Source organism: Cervus elaphus, chromosome 32 (genome assembly GCF_910594005.1).
Source record: "Cervus elaphus chromosome 32, mCerEla1.1, whole genome shotgun sequence".
Taxonomy (NCBI): domain Eukaryota; kingdom Metazoa; phylum Chordata; class Mammalia; order Artiodactyla; family Cervidae; genus Cervus; species Cervus elaphus.
In genome coordinates this window covers 42,281,214-42,305,119 of record NC_057846.1, presented here as the reverse complement: position 1 = coordinate 42,305,119, position 23,906 = coordinate 42,281,214, and the positions used below count along the sequence as shown (strand labels likewise).

Genomic DNA, 23,906 nt, shown 5'->3' with positions numbered 1-23,906 from the left:
ATAGCCACAGAGGAAAATTTTAAAAAATATGGAGAGAACAACCCTTTACAACTTACCTCTTATGGTACATAAACAACAATATTGATGAGCCAGTCTATGCATTTCTATGTCTGTATTTTATAGTTTAAAGTTGGGACAGAGAAACTTCCTAGATACTTGAGGCAAGAATTTTCTTTGAATAAGTGTGGCAAGGAATATAAAATCACCTCTTACTCTTAGAGTAAAATCCTTAGAAAAGTTCATAAAACTTTATAATAAAAATTACCATCTTCTTTTTCCTCTGAGATCAATCACCAACACCAAGAGCAGTTAAGTTTATATTAATTTATTAAGGTTGCATATCATTTGTCATGAATAATAAATTATAGAAACCATAGCATCTTTATAAACTAATAAGTGTCTCATATTCACTTCCTAATGCTTACTGCAGTAACTGTAAGAAATTTAGATTATGTTTTACCATTAGTTAGAAGATTAAAAAAAAACTATAAAATTTGTTCACAGTAGTTCGGAATTATAAAGGACCCCATTATTCTAACTTTTGGGTAACCAGTTTGAAATGCATAAAAACTCCTTACGAACCAGAAGGTGGCATACAGTTTCACCGAGATGCTGAAAATACTGCAGTTCCTTGAATCTGTTCTTAGATCATATGGTGCACTTTTTAAGGCATTGTCACAAATGCAAATAAATAATCAATTACTGATCTTTAAAAAGAAAAAAAAATCTACCAATAGACAACATTGAATCTTGGCAACACTTGGGAACATTCAAATAAAAAATTCAGTAAATGATTGCAGCATGGAATTCTCTCTCTTATTCCCCCTCTCCATCCTCCCTCCTCCCTGCACAGTTTGTTTAAGGAAAAAAAAGTTCAGGTTGAATTTCAGTCCTAGGGCCTGACCAGGAGACCCTGGCTGCCAGTCTTTCTCAGCCATCTGTCATCTTCTCATTATATCTGTTCAGACTCTCCTCCTGACATCAGCGTCAGTCTTTCTCCTGCAGGGAGAGTTTTCCAATCCTTGCTGAAAGTGCTTCTCCACTGGAACAGCACAGGCGTGAAATTGGTTGAAGTCCTTGTCACCAGTTCATTCTGTTCCTCTCCTGCCCCGAGTCCCGGAGTCCTGACGGAAGAGAAACTTACAAGGCAACAGCAAGATGCTGTGCATGTCAGGGTCTTACAGACTCACTTGGTCTTTAGATGTCCGTTCTTGGATAATGTCCTTATCCATCCTCTGGTCCTCAGTGAACTTTGATGGAATATTTCCGCAGTTTCAGAAACTGGAAAAGCTTGTCTTTTGTCCTCTTCTTCAGAGCCATCAGGGCTCGTGTCTTCTCCTCTAGGTCTTGATCTATGGCAAAAATGATCTTAGCTCTCTCCTCTGCTTTCTTGTCCCCGGAGTTTTTGAAGAGCCTCTGCAATGCTTCTTGGTCTATGTTTTCGAAGATGTTGCCCACAGCTTTCTTACGTGAGGCTGTGTCGAAGTGGTAGCCGTGGATGGACGGGCTGACTCGCAGCGAGGTGGACATGCTGAAGGCCGGCTGGCTTGGCTTGGCTTTCATGGATGGGGGGTTCTTCGGGAATTCAGCTCCCAGGCTTTCCAGAGAGTCTGTAGCAAAATCATTCCAGGACTGCTATTTAAAGTGTGAACAAAAGCTCCAGGCTCAGATTACACTGATGACATCAGAGTGATCTCAAGGAAGCATAATCGCAGACCAGTTTAACAGTTGAGTTGCCAATATCCTGTTCTTGTGCTCTGTTACTGAAAGCTGTGTTCAACGACGGGGCAGAAATGAGGAGGGGAGTTCTTTTTAATGCATCTGTGGCAAGAGAATTACAGGTTTGGGTTCCTCTGTAGGAAAAAAAAAAAGAGCTTAAACCAGAACAGCGCAAAGCGAAGAAACACACAAGGTGAAATCTTTTAGCCTCTGAAAATCTTCCCAAACAACCGAAACAAAAGGTTCTGCCAGCCACAGGAAAATTTTAATTCCCAGAGAAGTTATAAAAGTACAGTCCAAACATTTGGCAACCCACATCAGTGCCCTCTGGACTTCCCTCGGCAGGGCAACCCCGGAGCTATTGAGAGAAAGCTTAACAATCAAAGACGTTGATTTGGAGTCTGACTGTAGTCTGGGGCTCAGACACTCCAAAACGCTGACGTGACACAGCCTGAGTCAGTGACCATTCAGAGACTGCATCTAAGAGCTAATCTGCAATTACTGGATAAAGCTGTAATTTAATAAGAATCATGACAATAGGCAGTTTCTGCTTAGGCTTGTGTATATATCAACAGCAAGGTCAAAAAAGCCAGGAGGAAGAGTTAAAAGGCGCTTTATGTACACAGCACTTAAAAGGGATGAATCGACTTTTTTTCATATTTATTTTGGCATCAGTCAGACACAGTCAAAGCAATACATTCTTTGCAAGATTTTAAATCTGTGCTTTCCACATTCCACCACATTCAGCCAGCCACTGCCCCCAGTAATGTAGGGAACACTTACATTTCGCCCAAAGTTCAGTGAGCTTCAAAATGCCCCAGAGGCTCCTCTTCAGGGACCTCCTGCCAGGCCCTGGCACTCTCAAATACAGAGCTGGCCTTCATTTTCCTCCCATCTAGTTACCTAGAAAAATGCCCATCGACTTCCCTGGTGTTCTTGTGGTTAAGACTCTGCACTCCCAATGCAGTGGGTACATGTTCGATCCCTGCGTGGGGAACTAAGATCCTGCAAGCCACACAGTACAACCTTAAAAAAAAAATCACAAAGGGAGAGTGTGTGGAGAAGATACCTTCCTAGCAAACTGAATGAGGGGCACTTTTCACGTATTCACTCATTTATTTAATCAATATTTATTCAAAGTTGACTTCCAGCTGGGCCTCCCCCATGGCTCCGTGGTGAAGAATCCACCTGCAACAGAAGAGCAACAGGAGCTGTAGGTTCAATCCCTGCATCGGGAAGATCCCCCTGGAGGTGGGCACGGCTACCCACTCCAGTTTACATTCTTCTGGGAAACAGACAATAAGAAAGGGTGCATTTGTAGTCTAGATGACATCAGAAGGTAATGAATGAAGCAGGTTTTATAGGAGAGGTGGAGGAGGGTTGGGATTTGGTTAGGAAGTTCAGGGGAAGCTTCTCAGGGTGACCTTGGGCAAAAACCTGAGGGAGTAGGCTATGCAGACACCTGGAGAAAGGGTGTTACAGGCAGAGGAACAGCAAGTGGGGAGGCCTGAAGATAAGAACAGGAGTGGAATGAGGAAAGACAGCCAGGAGTTCAGTGTGACTGGGGCAGAACTAACAGAGAAGAGTGAGAAGGTGACTTGGGGTGAGAAGACAGGGGCGGGAGGGTGGAGCAGGCAGAGTACATCCTTGCAGGCTTTCTCATGAAATTTCCTTTCTACTTTGTAAAAGGTCGGTGGTGGTGGTTTAGTCGCTAAGTCATGTCCGACTCTTTGCGACCCCATGGACTGTAGCCCGCCAGGCTCCTGTGTCCATAAAATTCTCCAGGCAAGAATCCTGGAGTTGGTCGCTGTTTCCTTCTCCAGGGGATCTTCCCCACCCAGGGATTGAACCTGAGTCTCCTCTGTTGCAGGTGGATTCTTTATCAACTGAGCTACCCCTTTTGGGGAGTTTGGAGCTGAGAAATAGCATGATTTAACTTATTGTTAAAAAAATAAGGGGCTTCCCTGACTGCCTAGCAGTTAAAACTCTGTGCTTCCAACACAGGAGACGCAGGTTCAATCCCTGGTCAGGAAACTAAGATTCCCACATGTCACATGGCCAGAAATGAAACAAGCAAATAAATGCAATGCCAATAAAGCTTAAAGGCACATCAAATTTTTTAATAAATAAATCAATAGCAATCACTTCTTAGTAAAGATTTTAGGGAAGGAAATCAGATTCTGAGCATGTTGTGAAGGGTAAGTTGGAACGATTGCTGACAACCTCATCATGGGGAATAAGACAGACAGGGACCCAGCACACATTCTTCCTGAAAGATGCTTCCTTGAGAGATATTTCTAGGCCAGCTGTATTCAATTCCCCAGCCATGGAAGCTGATGCTTGTTCTGGGTTTTTCAAAGAAGAAGCATATGGTCTGCTGCCCCATGACTAGGGATTTAGTGGCATATCCAGCACATCTTTGTGGCAGCCTCAGTAATATAAAAATGGTCATTATTATATTATCAAAAAGTCTATAAACAATAAATGTTGGAGAGATTGTGGAGTAAAGGGAACTCTCCTACACTGTTGATGGGAATCTAAATTGGTGAAGGTACTATGGAAAACAGTATGGCAGGTTCTCAAAGAATTAAAAATAGAACTACCATATGATCTAGCAATCCCATTCCTGGGCATATATCCAGAGAAAACCATAAATCAAAAGAACAGATGAACCCGTGTTTACTGCAGCACTATTTACAATAGTCAGGACATGGACACAACCTAAATGTCCATTGACAGATGAATTGATAAAGAAGTTTATATATATATAAATACAATTAAATACTACTCAATGACAAAAAAGAATGAAATATTGTCATTTACAATAACATGGATGGACCTCAAGATTATGGTAATTGAAATAGGTCAGACAGAAAAAGACAAAGCATATGATATTATTCATATGCAGAATCTGATGTTTTAATGATCTAAATGAACTTATGTACAAAACATAAACAGAGTCACAGATTTCAAAAACAAACTTATGGTGACCAAAGCAGAAAATTAGGGGGGAAGGGTACATTAGAAGTTAGTCATGGAAACACTACTATATATAAAATAGACAACCAATAAGGAGCTGCTATATAGTACTGTTCAATATTCTGTAATAATCTATGCAGGAAAAGAATCTTTAAAAAGAGTGGATATATGTATATGTACAAGTGAATCCCGTTGTTATACACCTGAAACTCACAAAACATTGAAAATCAATTGCATTTCATTAAAAAATAAAAATAGTTATTATTATAGCAATAGTATTTTTACTGAATTTTCATTTCATGGCAAGCACAGTGCCAAGAAATGGACATTCCCTGTGTTAATTGTCATCGCTCAAGGCTCCATAAACCTTTTCATGCTCTGCCCTTTGTTGAAGTGACTCATGTAGGCTTGTGCTTTTTATCTTCTTTTTATTAATTAATCACAAATTTTGATTCCCAACATGCCACTGTCCTCTGAAGTATAGACTCGTTTATTTAACTAACTGCACAATTACTTCATGGCAAATAGATGAGGAAAAAGTGGAAATAGTGGAAGATTTTATTTTGGGGGACTCTAAAATCATTGTGGATGATGACTGCAGCCATGCAATTAAAAGACACTTGCAAAAAAAAAAAAAGACACTTGCTACTTGGGAGGAAAGCTATGACAAACGTAGACAACTTATTCAGAAGCAGAGACAGCATTTTGCTGACAAAGGTCTGAATAATCAAAGCTATTGTTTTTCCAGTAGTCATATACAGATGTGAGAGTTGGACCATCAGGAAGGATGAGCACCAAAGAACTGGTGCTTTCAAACTATGGTGTTGGAGAAGACTCTTGAGAGTCCCTTGGATTGCAAGGAGATCAATCCAGTTAATCCTAAAGGAAATCAACCCTTAATTCATTGGAAGGACTGATGTTGAATCTCCAATACTTTGGTCACCTGATACGAAAAGTTGACTCATTGGAAAAGATCCTGATGCTGGGAAAGACTGAGGGCAAGAGGAGAAGGGGACGACAGAGGATAAGATGGTTGGATGGCATCATTAATTCAATAGACATGAGTTTGAGCAAACTCTGGGAGATGGTGAAGGACAGGGAAGCCTGGCGTGCTGCAGTCCATGGAGTCGCAGAGTTGGAAACAACTGAGGGACTGAACAACAAAAATAACCAAGAGCAGGGATCAGATCCACCCTTATTTTTAATGTGCCTGAAGCTCCTGGGTCCCTTAATGTGCTTCCATAGTAGTGTTAAATAGCAATATGTGTGATTCCATTTAATTTTCACACCAGCCCTGTGAGGTAGGAACTATTGCAATCCTCGTGAGACCAGTACAACAAATGAGGCGATGGTACTTTGCTCCCTGCGAGGTAGGAAATATTGCAATCCTCGTGAGACCAGTACAACAAATGAGGCGATGGTACTTTGCTCCCTGCTGTAGGCTGAATGTCCTACTCTCCCTCCAAAAGTGTCCATGTTCTAAACCCTAGAACCTACAAGTACAGGCTAAAGGTAACTTTATATTGAAAAAGGAATTTAAATGGCAAAAGGAAGTTTGTAGGTGTAGGCAAATTAAAGATCTCCAGATGTGGAGGTTATCTTGATTACCGCGGGGTTGGCCCATGTAATCATAAATGTCCTTATAAGAGGGAGGAAGGAAGTCAGAGGGCAGAGAAGATGTGACAGACTTTAAGGATGGAGGGATGGGGCCATGAGCCAAGGAAGACAGGCAGCCTCTAGAAACTGGAAAAATAAAAAAGACAGGTTCTTCTGTAGATTCTAAGGAAGAAGCACGTCACCGTAGACCCATTTTAGACTTGGAGGTCTCTTGAACTGTAAGACAGTAAGTCTGTATTGTTTTAAGCCACTAAATTTGTGGCAGTTTGGTACAGTGCCAAAGGAAACAAATTCACTCTGCATACCCCTCAGCTGTGATGAGACGGCTTGAACCCAGGGCTATCTGACTCCAGAGCCCACGATGTTAAACTCTTTACTGGAATTGCTATCAGATCAACTGCAAGCTCTCTCTTCAAAAAAAAAAAAAAAAAACCCAAGTAATGTTCCCACATGACACTGAGCAGGTCTCCTTGACGACTGCCTAAGAGCATTCAGATGAATCTGAGATTAAGGCGCTTCAGAATTGTTTAGAGGACAAGACCATCCACAGCGAAGCAAGGCCAGTTTCTGTTTCCCAGAAATGTGACACAAGCCCTTAGATTGTGATTTGCTGATGCTCTTTGCCAAAGGTAACTCCATATGTGCTCGGAAAGACTTTAGCTGTTGTCACTCTGTTCTTTCCCGTCTTTGTATAAATATTTTCAGTGGATGATGTGGACAACAGACTCTAAAAAATGATGGGCAGTGATTCACAGGCTGCATGTGGATGGGATGGTACCATATAGGTAGGTACCTTCCAGAATTTTTGCTTCCTGTAGTCAAGACAGGACATAAGGAGGGCTGTTTAGAAGAAGCAGGTTCTAGGCTAGTGTATGTTCTTCCAAGCACCAATTTTCCAGTATTCTTATTTTTATTTTTTAATCACACAAAGGGATCTGTTTGCCAGTGAACAGTATGCTTGGTTAGTTTTGTATATAATGAAAAGATTTGGGCAAACAAAGGGAAAGAAGAAAATGTATTAAGTGACATGTGATGTGAGTTCGAGTCCTGATTTGGGAAGATCCTCTGGTGAAGGAAATGGCAACCCATTCCAGTATTCCTGCCTGGGAAATCGCATGGATGTAGGAGCCTGGCAGGATACAGCCCACGGGGTCACAAAAGGGTCATAAGCGACTTAGCAACTAAACCACCACTACATACCTAGTTTTCTTCATATATCTAAATTATTCTTCATAACGATACTGGAAATACTTCTTACTGACCTCCATTTTCACCACAAACAAAGAATTGGGTTAAACAATCTGTCCAAAGTAAAGCAAAAACGGAATTCATTTCCAGATTTTTTTTTCTTATCCTCAAAATCTCTTCAGGGGAAGGTTTTCCTGACCTTTTTCTGGGCTTCTTGCCACTATTGTTTGCTTCAACAAGACTCTAGATTTACCTTTACAGATAAAAAATATTATAAATTATTTTATTTATAACTTTTAAAACATTTATTTGATGTGGACCATTTTTAAAGTCTTTATTGAATATGTTACAATATTACTTCTGTTTTATGCTTTAGTTTTTTGACCACAAAGTATATGGGATCTTAGTTTCCTGACCAGGGATTGAACCCTCACTGTCTGCATTGGAAGGCAAAGTTTTAACCACTGGACAACCGGATAATTCCTTTAATTATATCTTTAAAGGGCCAAAGATATTCAGTATAGTGATTGGTACAGAGAATGTATATAATGGATACTTATTGAATTATTACATGAAGAATTGAATGAAAGTAAGCATACAGAATTTACCTCAATTCTGTTTTGTATTCCAATTTTTCTCCCTGGCAATCTCCTGAAAAAAAAGATAGAAGCCAGAAGCTAGAAGTTTGTACCTTACGCTTTCATTGAATTATCCCTGGACATTTTAACAATAAAAATTTCATACTGCATTATAATTTACCAGGTGCTTTCATATGCATTTCTTCATTTGACTTTCACAACATCACTAGCATTATCATCCCTATTTTGCAGATGCGAAAACTGAGTATAACAGAAGTTAAGTAAGTTTTCCCAAATCCTGGAGCTAATTAAATGACAGAATCAGCCCTGGAACTCTCATTTTTTTAATCTTTAAATCTTATGTGTTTTTTTTTTCCTACCATTGTATGGTTTCCTAATTACTGCTCATTATTTATTTATTTGTTATAGTTTGAAATTTTTTCAACTTTATTTTTTTTTTGATTAGGATATAGTTGCTTTACTATGGTATATTAGTTTCTGCTATACAACAAAGTGAACCAACTATATGTATACATTTATTTACTTCCTTTTGGACCTCCCTTCCACCTCCCCCCATCCCACCCCTCTAGGTCATCACAGAGCACCAAGGTGAGCCCCCTGCGCTATCCAGCAGGTTCCCACTGGCTATCCGCTTGACACATGGTAGTGTGTATCTATCCATCCCAGTCTCCCAGTTCATTCCCCTATCTGCCCCCCATGCTCACACGTCCATTATCTACATCTGCGGCTCTGTTCCTATCCCGCAAATAAGTTCATCTGTACCATTTTTCTAGATTCCACACACATGTGTTAATATATGACATTTGGTTTTCCCTTTCTGACTAAAGTCACTTTGTATGCCAGACTCTAGGTCTATCTGCATCTTTACAAATGACCCAATGTCATTCCTTCTTATGGCGGAGTAGTATTCCATTGTGTATATGTACCCCATCTTTATCCATTCATCTGTCAATGGACACTGAGGTTGCTTCCAGGTCCTGGCTATTGTAAACAGTGCTGCATGTTTTTTTATGCCTTTATTCACTGATTTATAGATTCAGTCACAAACACATTATTGAATTCTGTGTGCCATGAGCTTGAGGAATAAGTAGGCTGGGGAAAATGGACATGGTCCCTGTGTGTGTGGAACGTGAGGCCTAGAGAAGAAAAGATACTTTAGATGGATAAGTAAATATATCAGTATTTATATGGAGAAGATTGTATAAGTGCTAGAAAATGAAAAGCCTCAGGTGATATAAAGGAAGAAACAAGGTGAGGCTTCATTTAAATTGTTTAAGTCGTAAGAAGTCTTTTTGAAGAAGAAACGTTTAAGCTGAGACTTGAAATGAATGTTGGAATGAACAAGGAGAGGGCATAGTGGGGAGCTGTGTATGCAGAGGGAATCCTGTGCAAAGGCCCTGGGGTGGGAATGAGTTTGAAGGACAGGAAAACAGACACAAGAGACAAAGCAGGTGGGAAATAGAAACCAGCAAGGCCAGGAGCAGACAGTGAAGCAGCACTGGTAGGTAGGACCAAACGATGGAGAGGGCTGATGACCAGGTTGAAGATTTAAAATTTTATCCAAAGTGCAATGGGCAGTCTTTAAAAGGTTATATGCATGGAAGGGAACCAGCTGTGTTTTTGTAACCTAACTTTTTGAATTACTTTTTGGGCCATCAGCGACAACTAAAGAGAACAATTATGGTTTCAGATGGCTAAACAGATTTTTCTAAATGTATTTTGGAAATAAACTCAAATGGACTTGGTGATGAGTTGAACAAGGGATGGGCTAAGTATCAAGTGCTACTCCCAGATTAAGTCTTTGGCTCCTTGATGGGGATGGTTGAGCTGGAGAAGGTGAAAGTGGAGAGTTTTTGGAAGAAAAAACAAATTCAGTTCTGTATATAGTAAATCTGAAATGCCTGGGAAAAAGCCAAGAAGATAGTTGAGTATATGAATCTAGAGCTCAGAAGAGAGGTCTGAAATGTAACTTTTTAAATTTTGTTTTCAGTAATAGCTGTCAAGAAATCAGCATTGCTTGCAGCTTTCTTTATCCTATTTATGCATGAATCCAGAATCTAAAACAATGTCTGTCACAAGGTAGAATTCATATAAATAGTTGTAGAATTATTTTGCATAAGGAAAATTACTGAGCCCAAGAGAGGGCTGAATAACATGTGAAAACAATGGTTAATGGTCAATGGTCATGTGCGTGACTTGTTTTCACTGGACACTGAAATTCCCTTCATTTTTCTATACTTGACAACTGAAATGGTCATTCTCTTCAGTAATTGCCTTGAGGGCCTTTATTTTATTCTGTGCATGCATGCGTGTGTGTGTGTGTGTGTGTGTGTGTGTGTGTGTGTGTGTGTGTGTGCGTGCACGCGTGTACACTCTGTCATGTCCAACCGACTCTTTGAGACCCCATGGACTGTAGCCCACCCAGGTCCTCTTTCCATGGAATTTCCCAAACAGAAATATTGGAGTGGGTTGCCATTTCCTTCTCCAGGGGATCTTCCTGACCCAGGGATTAAACTCCTGTCTCCTGCATTGGCAGGTGGATTATTAACCACTGAACCACCTGGGAAGCCCTATTGTATTACATATGGTTGCATAAAACCTATACTAGATTTCCATTTCTACTGTAGTTGCGGTTAATCCCTTTAAAAATTAATCAGGAGACACTTTTTATTTTCGTAAACTCTATTAAATGTCTTTTCAGTCTTTAATTATTGCTGATGAGAAAGAATGGCAGTTTTTTTTTTTTTAAGAAACTTTGATTCTTTTTTTTTTTTGAACAGCATTGAAACATGTATATTATCTAGGGTGAAACAGATCACCAGCCCAGGTTGGATGCATGAGACAAGTGCTTGGGCCTGGTGCACTGGGAAGACCCAGAGGAATCGGGTAGAGAGGGAGGTGGGAGGGGGGATTGGGATGGGGGATACATGTAAATCCGTGGCTGATTCATATCAATGTATGACAAAAACCACTACAATATTGTAAAGTAATTAGCCTCCAACTAATAAAAATAAATGAAAAAAAAGAAGTATTAAAAAAAAAAAGAAACTTTGATTCTGACATTTCCTTTCCATCATACAGCAGGAACAAATTAAACATTCTGAAGCAATAAAAATTTCAAGAAAGAAAAAAATCCAAACAAAATAGACAAATGCTTTCCCAAAACCTTTCAGTTGAAACGTGGGGGGAAAGAAAATCCACAACTTTATTGCAAAGAACGACTGCCAAGACCAGTTTTTAAAAGTGCTGTTTTTTAAAGGGTGCCTTTGCATGTGAAATGAAACAGCTGTCTTTACTTAAGCCACTGTCTATATTTGCACAGTCTCCTAAAAAAGGAACTGAAGATAAGCTTTTCTTCTTTAACGTTTTAATTAGCTGTTCAGATTCAGATACTGAGCTCCTGGTATTAATAGCTTCTTTCAAAAGGAAACAGTTGTGAACATAAACTAACATGTTTTTCTCAGGAAGTGAGCATGAGATATTTATATGTATTTATAGTAGTGTGTGTTGCTGTAATCTATGACTAAAGCTAAAATAAGTCTTTACCAACCATCTCCTCCCACTTGCTGCTCCCTCCCGTTCAGCGCGTGCTTCTAGCTAGAGTTGAGACACTGGTGGATTTCGGGTTTTCTCTAAATGGAGCTCCACAGAGAAAGGAGAACTTGTGGCATGTGCTTCTCAGGTTTTATAAGTAGCGTAGCAAAGGATACACATGGCCACTCTGAAAGGCCCTTCTCGACTTTCGTTTCCTGAGAAGGATACAGTCACACCAGGCTCCCCTCTCCCCGAACTAACTTAATTCTGTCTGACTTTCTGAGAACTATATGCAGCCCAAACCCATGAAGAATATAGAGAAATCTAGCCACAAAACTTCTCAAGGCCACTGAAGGACAACTGGACCCTTGAAATTCTTCATAAGGTGGAGCAAAGGTCCCTTAGCAGGCACGACATATCTCAGTTTAGATATTGAAAGGTTATTAAGTGTAAGAAAAAGTAGGCTTATCTGAAAAGTGCCTAGTGGTAGGAATATGGTCAATGCAATAGACAAGTTCCAGGAAGACAGATTTTGACTCAGTGTAATTAAAGGAATTTATTTAATGCCTTTACATTAAATAATTTAATTCAAGTACAGTCAGGATGACCACTTGGTAGGTATATCATAGAGGACTGAAAGTAGTGAGAACAGATCAGTGCCTATTTTTATATTTATTCTATTTATTCTATATGATCTATAGCTTGTGTTACCAAGTTACCCACACATACAAAAGTGTGTAACATTTTTGTTTCAGTTATTATATATAAGAAATGTATATGTTTCATGTATATATAAGTAATGTACATTTACCCCTGAAACACTTTTTTAACAATGTATATTTTAATATCAGATTTGCATAGTGATTTAGAAGGATAAATATCACACAGTGAAAAGCTTATCATAAACTAAATGCAACAGCAAGAGGAAACAAAATCTTGTGTATACATTACCAAGGTCTTTACAATAAACTATAGTGTACAGTTCCATAACAATTTTTCATTCTATTTTATTGCATCTGTTCTTTAACAAATGGCTGGTTACAATCCATTAAGTTGATTTCAAACTCACTAATGTCACAAGTTACAGTTTGAAAACCACTGGACTAGACAATTTTAATGACTCTTTTGATGCTAAGCAGAGGCAATTGTAACCTCTGGTTCAATAAACTTTTGCATATCTAGTTGTTGCTTTGTGGCTGTGCTGTTGTTTTTGAAATATGCATACGGGAAAGATTTCAGCATAAACTCCCTGAAATGGTAGACAGTCCAGTAGAGCTGCCATCACTAGAATTATTTGGGGAATAGATTGTTTTTTTTAATGTCTCTAGAACTAGGTAGTAGAATCACATAAAAATATATCAGTAGTTTAAATCCCGAGGGTAATCATTCATTCATTTCTTTGTTCATTTAATGCAACATAAGGTTATTTTATTTCAAAAGCCTCCTGGCCACTTTGCCATGTTCTAAAGAAACAAATACTATATTTGCTTATTAGTCCTATTGCCTGCAAACATACCAAAGTATCCCCTCTTCCATTTTACAGGGATAAGAAGATAGAAACTGGAGTACCAAGCATTTAAAAAGGGAGCCACGATGCAGGATAAGGATGGTACTGCTGGGTGTAGGGTAGAGGTCAAGAATAGCCTTGAGTGGAAGAGACATAAACTTGGATTCTGGGATTGGCGTATACACACTATTATGGGGTTGGTCAAAATGTTCGTTCAAGTTTTTCCATAAGATGTTACCAAAAACTCTGTGTGCGTGTGTGTGTGTGTGTGTGTGTGTGTGTGTGTGTGTGTGTGTGTAGCTGTAGTAACTAATAAGGACCTACTGCACGGCCCAAGGAGCTCTACTCAATACTCTGTGAATGACCTATATGAGAAAATACTAAAAAAGTGGATATTTGTGTATGTATAACTCAGGCTTCCCAGGTGGCTCAGTGGTAAAGAATCCGCCTGCAAATGCAGGAGAAAACAGGTTTGATCCTTGGGTCAGGAAGATCCCCTGGAGAGGAAATGACAATCCACTCCAGTATTCTTGCCTGGCAAATTCCATGGATAGAGGAGCCTGGCGGACTACAGTCCTGGGGGCCACAAATAGTTGGACATGACCTAGGTACTAAACAACATAACTGACTCACTTTGCTGTACAACAGAAACTAACAAGTATTGTAAATCAAGTACACTCCAATAAAAATGTAAAAAAAAATAACCTGGAGTGAAAATTAATAAAGTGATCTCACTTGAAGCCCATTTTCAAACGCATGAAGTGAAAAACTGACCCTTTGTTAATTTTCTGCTTGTTGACACTTGAATATGAGAGTTTCTAAAATGCTGGAAAAATTGCCCAGCTGCTATACAATCCAAGCTCCTGTCTCTCTAGATAAATTTACTTTTCTACTCAAGCAGGTCAAATCTAAGTTTTCAGGCAGCCCAGAAAGGGAGGGAAAACAGCATTGAGTGTATTCACATGAGTTTCAGGATCGTGTGGACTCAGTAAGAATTTACGATGGATTTTATGACTCAAATGCAGAGGAAAACAGATCATGGTCCCTGAACGTTGTCAGTTTTTGTTTTGAACTTTGAAGAATCGGTCCACAGTCATTGAAGAAGACTGACTAAATGTTTACCGAGTCCCTTAGACTGTATTAACCTTCCTATAATCAACCTTTAAAAAAAACAAACCTGCATCATTGTACCATGCTTTCTTTTTCTTTTTAAGGCACAGTGTTCTACACGAGCTCTCAAATCTTGTCAAGCTTTGTTTCTGGTTAATTACGTCTGAAGTTCTCATGCGCATTAAATAAACCTTCCAGTGATAAAAGTGAGTTGAACTGACGTGCTGTCAGAGCATGTCCTCTGCTCTATCTTACAGATCTTGTGGCCAGACTGACAGCAATAAAGTCGCTCAGTTGGGTCCGACTCTTAGCGACCCCATGGACTATAGCCTACCAGGCTCCTCTGTCCATGGGATATTCCAGGCAAGAGTACTCGAGTGGGTTGCCATTTCCTCCTCCAGGGGATCTTCCCAACCCAGGGATTGAACCCGGGTCTCCAGCATTGCAGATAGATTGGCAGCCCCTCGCCTATTTCACAGATGGGGTTCCAGAAGGGGAGACAACTTTCTGAGGGATATAAGCTCTTTTCGGTGGCTCAGCAAAGGTTAAAGCAAACCAGTGGCTGATCTGGAATTGGAGTTGTGGACAGTTTTGTCTAGACTATTTCAGATGCTCCTTCCTGTTTCTTTCCAGGTAACAAATGCCTCCCCTTCCATTCAAAGCTACTCTCCAACAGGATCGAGAATCAGCACTTTATACTTCCAAGCAATAAAGAATAACTTTCTGTGTACTTTTTAGAGAGAGGTATTTGCATTTACACCTTGTTTCCCTCCCGACATCATGCAGACCTTCCTGAAATCAACGCGTCAGTGAAACACACAGTCAGTTCTCCTTCCTGTTCAGTTTCTCCTCAGCTGCTTGGCTAGTGTCCATATAGGATTATACACCTGAGCAGTGATGGTTATCAATAAATCACAAAGTATATCAAGCTAAGTGTCTAGCCATGCTGTCCACTGCTTTTTTTTTTTTTTTTTTACTTTTAATAGAAAAGATGCAAAGCCCCAGGATGCACACACACTTGAACTATGGGGCTTCTGTCTCCAATTCCCAGCTCCCTCCAACCTTCTGTTTGTCTAACCTTAAAGCACTTCAGGACACCGTGTTCCCGGACCTCCCTCTGGTCCAATCTGGCTCCACATCCCAGAGGGGACTTCAGCTCTTGGCTGGCGTGTCCACCGGCTTCTAGCCCAGAAGGAAGCAGCTGGAAGCACGGCCAGAGACTGCAGCCCCAGCAGCTGTGAGGTTATGGCTCACTGGCCCTTTGTGCTCCCCTCAGACTCCCAAACCCCTGGGGTCCATCAGAAAGGTTCATACTGTGCAAAAAGGAATCCTGCTGTTTTGGCTTCCTCACCTTCCTTCCTCTTTGCACTCCTGGCAGGAAGTCACTGACACATGCTGCCACTTAAAAAAATTAATAAAGAATCATGGAATGCTGCCTAAATCTTGAATTTAGTTTAATGTTCAGCTTGCCTTAGTGTTAGTCATAGAGTCGTGCCCAACTCTTTGCGACCTCGTAGACTGTAGCCCATCAGGCTCCTCTGTCCATAGGATTCTCCAGGCAAGAACACTGGAGTGGGTTTGCCATTCCCTTCTCCAGGGGATCTGCCCCACCCAGAGGTCCAACCCACGTCTCCGGCATTGCTGGCCAATTCTTTACCATCTGAGCTAGAAGCCACGAACACTGTGAAAGATATCAGATGCGTTGTCTATGTAACAGGATTTTGAGAATGACCTTGTCGTGGAACCCCTAACACTTAAAGCCAAATATGTCATTGCATTTTAGAGCTGAGAGGGGTTGCAGAATCTATCAGAAAAGAGATGTAAGGCAGAGTCCTGGCCCTCGGGTTCCATTCATTCTCTGTCTGCAAAGCTTGCTAGCTCTTGGAGCCCTGCAAGGCTGTAGTGGACCCAGGACTCAGCTTTTCAGAGACTCCCTTGGACCACAAGGGATCATGAGACACCTGACCAGCTGTGTGCGGCTCCTGGTTCAGGCTCCTCTGTCACCACTGTGAACAGGAAGCTGGACGTTCTCCCGATTTTGTCCCTCCATGCCTGGGCAATGCTTCTGTGTTGTCTTATCACTAATTTTTTTTATTTTGATGAAAGAGGTGGGAGAAGGCACATTCATTTCTCTTTCAGAAAAATTCTGGAGAAAGGTTAAAGTCTGAAAAATTACTATGTGACATGTAGCCCCAAATGATGACCAGAACTAGTCGGGGTTCTGGCAGGCAGGGCTCTGGGCAGAGTGAAGAGGGCAGGGAAGTCACGTTCCAGAGGCTCCTCCCATTCCAAGCCACTTTCCTACTCTTTACAAACCAACAGTGTCCTGTAAAATTGGGACTTGGCTACTTGGGGAAAGTGAGGTTAATTTAATAATGTCATGCACAGAGTCTTGTTTCTTATTTGGTTCTATCTGTTTCCGAAACCACAGAGAGCCTGTGCATGAAACTACTGCAGCCACCATATAGCTTTGGTGCTGGCTTTTCTTTCTTCCTCTACTTTTCTCATAAGCCTACTTTCATGGTAGGCTTTACCATATTTATATTTATATCCTATGTATTGTTGCTACTGTTTAGTTGCTAAAATATCCACATGTATTATTGTTGTTGTTTAGCCATTACGTCTTTGCGACCCCATGGACTCTAGGCTCCTCTGTCCATGGGATTTTCCCAGCAAGAATACTGGAGTGGGTTGCCATTTCTTTCTCCAGGGGATCTTTCAACCTAGGGATTGAACCTGGGTCTCCTGTATTGCAGGAGGATTCTTTTCACTGAGCCCCCGTGCGTGCTAAGATGCTTCAGTCATGTCCAACTGTGTGACCCCATGGACTGCAGCCTGCCAAGCTCCTCTGTCCATGGGATTCTCCAAGCAGGAATACTAGAGTGGGTTGCTGTGCCCTCCTCCAGGGGGTCTTCTTTACCCAGGGACCAAACCCACATCTCTTACATTTCTTGTACTGGCAGGCAGATTTTTTTTCATCACTAATACCACCTGGGAAGCCTATCTATGTGTATACCTCTATTTATATCAGGGCTTCCCTGGTGGCCCAGGCAGTAAAGAATCTGCCTGTAATGCAGGAGACCCAGTTTTGATCCCTGGGTCAGGAAGATCCCCTGAAGAAGAGAATGGGCACCCACTCCAGAGTTCCTGACTGGAGAATTCCATGGACAGAGGAGCTATCATCTCTCTTTAACATCTATCGATCTCTAAGTATGAAATCTGAAATCATCCTCCCAAAAACTTGTTGAACCCATGAGGATTAAGTCTTCGGGAAGCGAGTATCACACAGAACACTGGGCAGCCGAGATGGGATGGCAGTCCCAGCTCCTGTGTGACTCTAGTGCTTGCCTTTTCCTGCTGCGTTGGTTCTGACATTTGAAAGAGCAGGTAACACATGTCAATAATTTGGCAGCTGCACTAAACCCAAGAGAGCATGGAGGGCAGGGCACTGTGTTAAGACACATCAGTGGAATAAGGAGGGAAGGAGATTTGTGCTCCAGATGGACCATCTGATAAGGTTTAAGGAGATGGAGAACACCTATTTCAAATGCTGTTCACGTGCTTCCTCCATATCACAGCCCCACAGTTTCTCCACTCAAGAGTATGTACCAGTGGAGAAGACAGCCCAGGAAAAAGAGCTAAACTTGACCTCCGCTCCACAAACTTATTTCTGTCCACGTCCATCTTCTCTCAGGCAACCGTACTAGGATCCACACCCAGGGCTCTACTTCCCTCCGCCTGTCTCCTGTCTCTTTACACCCAGGTCAGTGGATTCTGATGCACCAGCTTCTCAGAGCAAATCTCACTAACTTCTGCGACCACCAGCTTCAACACCAGTCATTTTCCTCTGGGATTGCCACACAATTGTATTTACTCTTCTTGTGTGTAACATCTAGTGTTTCCTTTACAGCATAGATCTCATCTTAATTTTTTTCTGTGGATTAAAAGCCCTTCAGCAGCTTCCCTGATGGTTCAGTCGGTAAAGAATCCACCTGCAATACAGGAGACACAGGTTCGATCCTTGGGTTGGGACGATCCCCTGGAGAAGGGAATGGCTACCCACTCCAGTATTCTTGCCTGGAGAATTCCATGGACAGAGGAGCCTGGTGGGCCACAGTCCACAGGGTCACAAAGAGTCAGACATGCAATGGCTTAGCACGCATGCACACACACAGCTTCATGCTGAAGAGAGTAAAACCTGAGCTTCTTATGTGAGCGTATGAAGCTCACTCTGATAGGGTCCGTGCTCCATGTACGCTCTTAGTTCCTCCCTCTCCTTCTCTCTCTCTCTCTGTGTCAGGAGGAGCGCTCCAGCTCCAGGACTTTATGCCCCTTGTGTAGACCCATTTCTTCTTCGCAGATTGCTAAGTGGGCTTCCCTTGTGGCTCAACTGATAAAGAATCCGCCTGCAATGCGGGAGACCTGGGTTCGATCCCTGGGTTGGGAAGATCCCCTGGAGAAGGGAAAGGCTGCCCACTCCAACATTCTGGCCTGGGGAATTCCATAGGCTATAGCCCATGGGGTCACAAAGAGTCAGACGTGACTTTCACTTTCTTCCTTTTTCCATCAGTCAGATTCTAGTTCTAACGTACTCTTTCCATAAGGGCTTTCTCTTAGCATTTATTATGGGTTGAATTGTGTCTCCTATGAAGACATGCTATCGTTCTAACACCCTAGTGCCTGTGGATATGACCTCCTTTGAAAACAGAATCATTACAAATGTGATCAAGTTAGGATGAAGACACACTGGATTTGAGTGGGCCCTAACCCACTGACGGTATCCTTATAAGCAGAGGGAGCATTTGGACAGAGAAACACAGGGTAGAAGGCTGTGTGAAGACTGAGGTAGAGATCTGAGTGATGTACCACAGGAGACAAGAATGCCAGGCATTGCTAGAACCTTTCAAAAGCTATAGGAGGTGAGGAAAGATTCCCACCCTGAAGTCTGTAGAGACAGCGTGAATCCTCTAACACCTTGATTTCAGACTTCTAGCTTCCAGACTCATGGGAGAATAAATTTGTATTGTTTTACCTGACTCATTTTGTGATAATTGGTATAGCAATCCTGGAAATGAATACAGAATTCAATCAAAAGGTCACCCCAACTAATTCCCTGGCCCATAGCCCAATCTTATGTTTTTCCATAGCGTTAATCACGCTGTGAAATTACCATTATTTCATTATCTATGCAATTAATACATTAACAATGTTTATACCTATATACTACTAATGCTTATGGTGTTTGTACCTGTTTGTATGTTTATTATGTGGATATTTCAAAGCACAAAATGCATCTATCTGGTTCACTGAACACTTAGAAGATTTTCTGTGTTCAATAACATTATATCAACATCTGTTGAATGACTGGGTAAACTGTGAGTATAGTTATAGAACTATGCTCAGATAATCTCTCAACAAAAGCCTTTATTGTAAAGCTCTTTCCTCATTGAAAGCTAGGCTATCTCAATGCAAAATATCGTTCCAATGTTTCATTTGATAAACCTAATTCTGTGAACATGGAACTCAGTACTGTTCCAATGCTTCATTTAATAATCCTAATTTTGTTCCATTTACTTAAGCTCCCAGAGAGGTGCAGAGTGTTATAAAGATAAGATTTTGTATTCATTAAGGGATATATAATATGTTTCAATGTGAATCTTACAACAAAGTTCTGAATTTGAACCAATAAAAATAATTCATAAAAAATTGAAAAACCAAATTGAGTTACATGTATCAAGTGAGAAAATATGATTAATTTACTTTTAACTGTCTCCAGTTTTAAGAATTCAAACAGGACAGGCCCAAGTGGATATGAGTTTTCCTGTGACATGGCAAAAATAAGTTCATTTTTTAATCTGAGTTTGAGTTTGGCTAAAATGAATATGGCAGTTCATGCTCTGATTCCTCATATGTGCTTAATTAAATTTCTTCTGATGTCACTTTTGTTTCCTAAGTATAAAACCTTGCAGATGTATTGAGTATCATATCAATAGATGAGTCCTAATGTAGAAAAATCAAGTTTGTTCCCTTTGGCAAAGTTTAGGCTTCAAGACTCAAAACCCTCTGATTTCAATCACAATGTACCACATAATCACAGGAAAATAACCTTAATTTTCTGAGCATGACATATTGTTTTTCATGGCATTTGTTTTCTTTTAAAAGTCATCATCAAAGTAATAGAGGTTTAAAACAACAATATAGAAAATGCAAAAAATAGAACACCAAAAATATAAATCAGTTCCAGTCTTACCAGTTTCAAATAACAGCTATTAACATGTTAGTTTATTTTCTTCCAATTGGTTTTGTGTCTACATATTTAAAATCAAATATGAGCATGGAAATATGGATGTGTTTCTCATAAAATTAAGAACATATGGTATACAGTATATAGCTTTTGTATTTTACTTTCATTGGTGGTTATATAAATATTGATTTCTTTTATTCACAGTCTATGCGAATTTTTTTAATGTGTGAATATGACATTAAAAGTTTGCCCAATATTTAATGACATGAGTACTATGTAAATCAGCAGTCTATTGTTGAAAGTGTTACCTATTGCTAATTTATAAATGATGTTTCCGTAAAGATTGTTGTCTGTAAATCTTTGGGGCTATCGCTTTGGAACATGGTCATTCCATGAGTTTTTCCCACCATAGCAACTGTTTTCCAAGAGAGAGTTCTCCTGATGCTCTAAGAGATCCAGACGAAAATGACAAGGCTGCTTGTGAGTTCAAGTTTCATTTCTCCCACATTCTCCCAGCTGAGTCACTAAAATCAGCACAGATTCAGGGGAAGGAGAATTCAAGAAAGTGAGAAGCTGAAATAAAGTTGAATGTCTGTTTTTAAACAGGATTTTGGAAAGACATAAAGAAGTCAGCTTCTGCTGGATTTGAAAATAAAATTGCTTCTTATCCCCAGCTTTGTTCCATCTTTTGATGGAGGAATGGCCAGGTCAGGTTCCAGAAGACTGTGTGGGTTGAGAGACACTGTCGTGACTATTCTAGGTCACAGTCAGTCATATACAAGTTACACTCACACTTCCTTCACGATCCCTAAAATCTGATGCACTTTCAGTATCATCATGAAGTCTGGTCTCTCTCCATCCAAATCACATACAGGTGCAGAGGAGGTTACTTGGGTTCAGTAACTCAAGAACATTCCCTCTCAGTTTTTAAACCTATAAATATGTTAGTGAGCTTCCCCATTGCCAATGTACACACTTGATGTACAGTGGTGATTGCTATTGTTGTTCAGTCACTCAGTTGTGTCCAACTCTTTGTGACCTCAAAGGCTGAGCCACACCAGGCTTCTCTGTCCTTCACCATCTCCTGGAGCTTGCTCAAACTCATGTCCATTGAGTCAGTGATGTTATCCAACTATCTCATCCTCTGTCATCCCCTTCTTCTCCTGCCTGCAACCTTTCACACATTGGGGTCTTCTCCAATGAGTCAGTTCTTCGCATCAGGTAGCCAAAGTACTGGAGCTTCAGCTTCAGCATCAGTCCTTCTAATGAATATTCAGGATTGATTTCCTTTAGGATTGACTGGTTGGATCTCTTTGCAGTCCAAGGGACTCTCACAAGAGTCTTCTCCAACACCACAGTTCAAAAGTATCAATTCTTTGGTGTTCAGCCTTCTTTATGGTCCAACTCTCACATCCATACATGACTATTGGAGAAAACCATGGCTTAGGCTAGGCAGACCTTTGTTGGCAAAGTAATGTCTCTGCTTTTTAATATGCTGTCTAGGTTTGTCATAGCTTTTCTTAAAAGGAACAAGCACCTTTTAATTTCACAGCTACAATCACAATCTGCAGTGACTTAGAGCCCAAGAAAATAAAGTCTGTCACTGTTTCCATTGTTTCCCCTATCTATTTGCCATGAAGTGATGGGACCAGATACCATGATTTTCATTTTTTGAATAAAGACTGCTTTACATTATTTTACAATGGTGATACAGGGATGGACGGAAGCCTGTCTCCTGCAAATTCTCATGGTGGTGTCCTAACCCCCAGTACCTCAGGATGGGACCTTTCTTAGAAACAAGGCCATTTCATATAAGAATGATTAAAATGAGGTCATACAAGAGGGAGAGTGAGTCTTTAATTCAATATAACTTATGAAAAAAGGGGAAGGGACTTCCCTGTCTGCCCAGTGGTTCAGACATCACACTTCCATTGCAGGGGGCACAGGTTTGATCCCTGGTCAGGGAGTTAAGATCCCACAAGTCAGGCAAAGCTGCCAAAAATTTAAAAATAACTAATAAAGTCAAGAGTTAACCTGTTCTTACAAGACTTTATTAAAAAGGAAGGGTGGGATTTGGATGCAGTCATGCAGGGAGGGAGGCATACAGAGAGGAAGGCTTCCCAGGGGGTGCTAGTGGTAAAGAACCCGCCTGCCAGTGCAGGAGATATAAGAGACCCTGGGTTGGGTAGCAAGTAGTTGGACATGACTAAAGAGACACACAAGCATGCAGAGAGGGAAGGTAATACAAAGAAAACGGAGAGAAGAACAGCCAGCTACAAGCCCAGCAGATTTCCCTGCAACAAATCCCTCCCCCAGTTTTCAGGGAAGACCCATCCTGCTGTTATCTTTATCTTGGACTTCCAGCACCATGAGGCAATACATTTCTGTGGCTTAAGCCACCCATTGTGTGGTACTTTGTTATGACTTGCTAGTAAATGAATACAAGAAGGACTGAAATAGACATTCTCCTTTAATAAGAACAGGAAGGGGAGGAGTACAGGACACATTGGTCCACAGAAACACTGAAATCTACCTGGGCACGTACAACAGTTTCTTAATTAGAGTCTCCCTGGGTATGATTTTTTTGCCCATCTCAGCTCTGCTCTCAGAACTGTAAGCTCTTCCCTCTGGAACGTACTTTCTTTGCCATAAGACATGACTCACTTTTTCCAGTTTAGTAGCTTTCTCATCCTGCTTCCTGAAACCCTGTCTCTGTTGCTTTAATCCAAGTATACAAAGCTTCTGCTAGTGTAATTATATTAAAACATTTTATAGATTTGCTATGAATCTTACTAGCATTTATTCCATTATACAAAGTCTATGCCCACAATTCTCCAGCTTGGACAGAGAGTCCGATTCTGTGAGATAACACCCTTCTGTTGGTTGAAATCCTTTGGGTCTAGTTGAGAGTTTACGAGACATACCCTTAAATCATTTTGAAGTTTTAACAAAGGGTCTTACAGCCACAGTCCTGGATTTGTTCTTTGTGCTGAAGCTATTTTTCACTTTGAGAATATTTTGCCATCTAGAGAAGCTGGAAATAAGAGCTAGTTTTATTTTCAGATCCAGCAAGACCTGACTCTTTTATTGCTTCAAAATTCTGCTTGCAAACATATCTACTACTTCATTTTAGCTTATGTATCTATGGATATCTTATCATATGTGATCAAAAGATATTAATTGGCATTTTCAAAGTTCTTCCTAGAAATTTCCTTAGCCAACCACTCTACTTCATTAGGTATCTTTTCTATTTTCCACATTATTAAAGAACATTGTTGTATAGTCGATAAGCTGTGTCTGACTATTTTGTAACACCATGGAGTATAACCTGCCAGGCTCCTTTGTCCATGGGATTCTCCAGGCAAGCATGCTGGAGTGAATTGCCATTTCCTTCTCCAGGGGATCTTCC

At 40.7% G+C, this 23,906-nt stretch overlaps 1 protein-coding gene across 1 annotated transcript; it reads right to left on the bottom strand.

The window, feature by feature from the left end:
• Positions 1-309: 309 nt before the first annotated feature.
• On the bottom strand, positions 310-1,817 carry TCIM (transcriptional and immune response regulator). The gene has a single exon (XM_043893847.1). The coding sequence runs from the start codon at positions 1,561-1,563 to the stop codon at positions 1,243-1,245; it is 321 nt and encodes a 106-aa protein (XP_043749782.1). The 5' UTR covers positions 1,564-1,817; the 3' UTR covers positions 310-1,242.
• Positions 1,818-23,906: the final 22,089 nt, after the last annotated feature.

What these genes read in the sequence shown, in the direction of transcription:
- TCIM (XM_043893847.1), bottom strand. Translation starts at nt 1,563, where the DNA reads ATGAAAGCCAAGCCAAGCCAGCCGGCCTTCAGCATGTCCACCTCGCTG.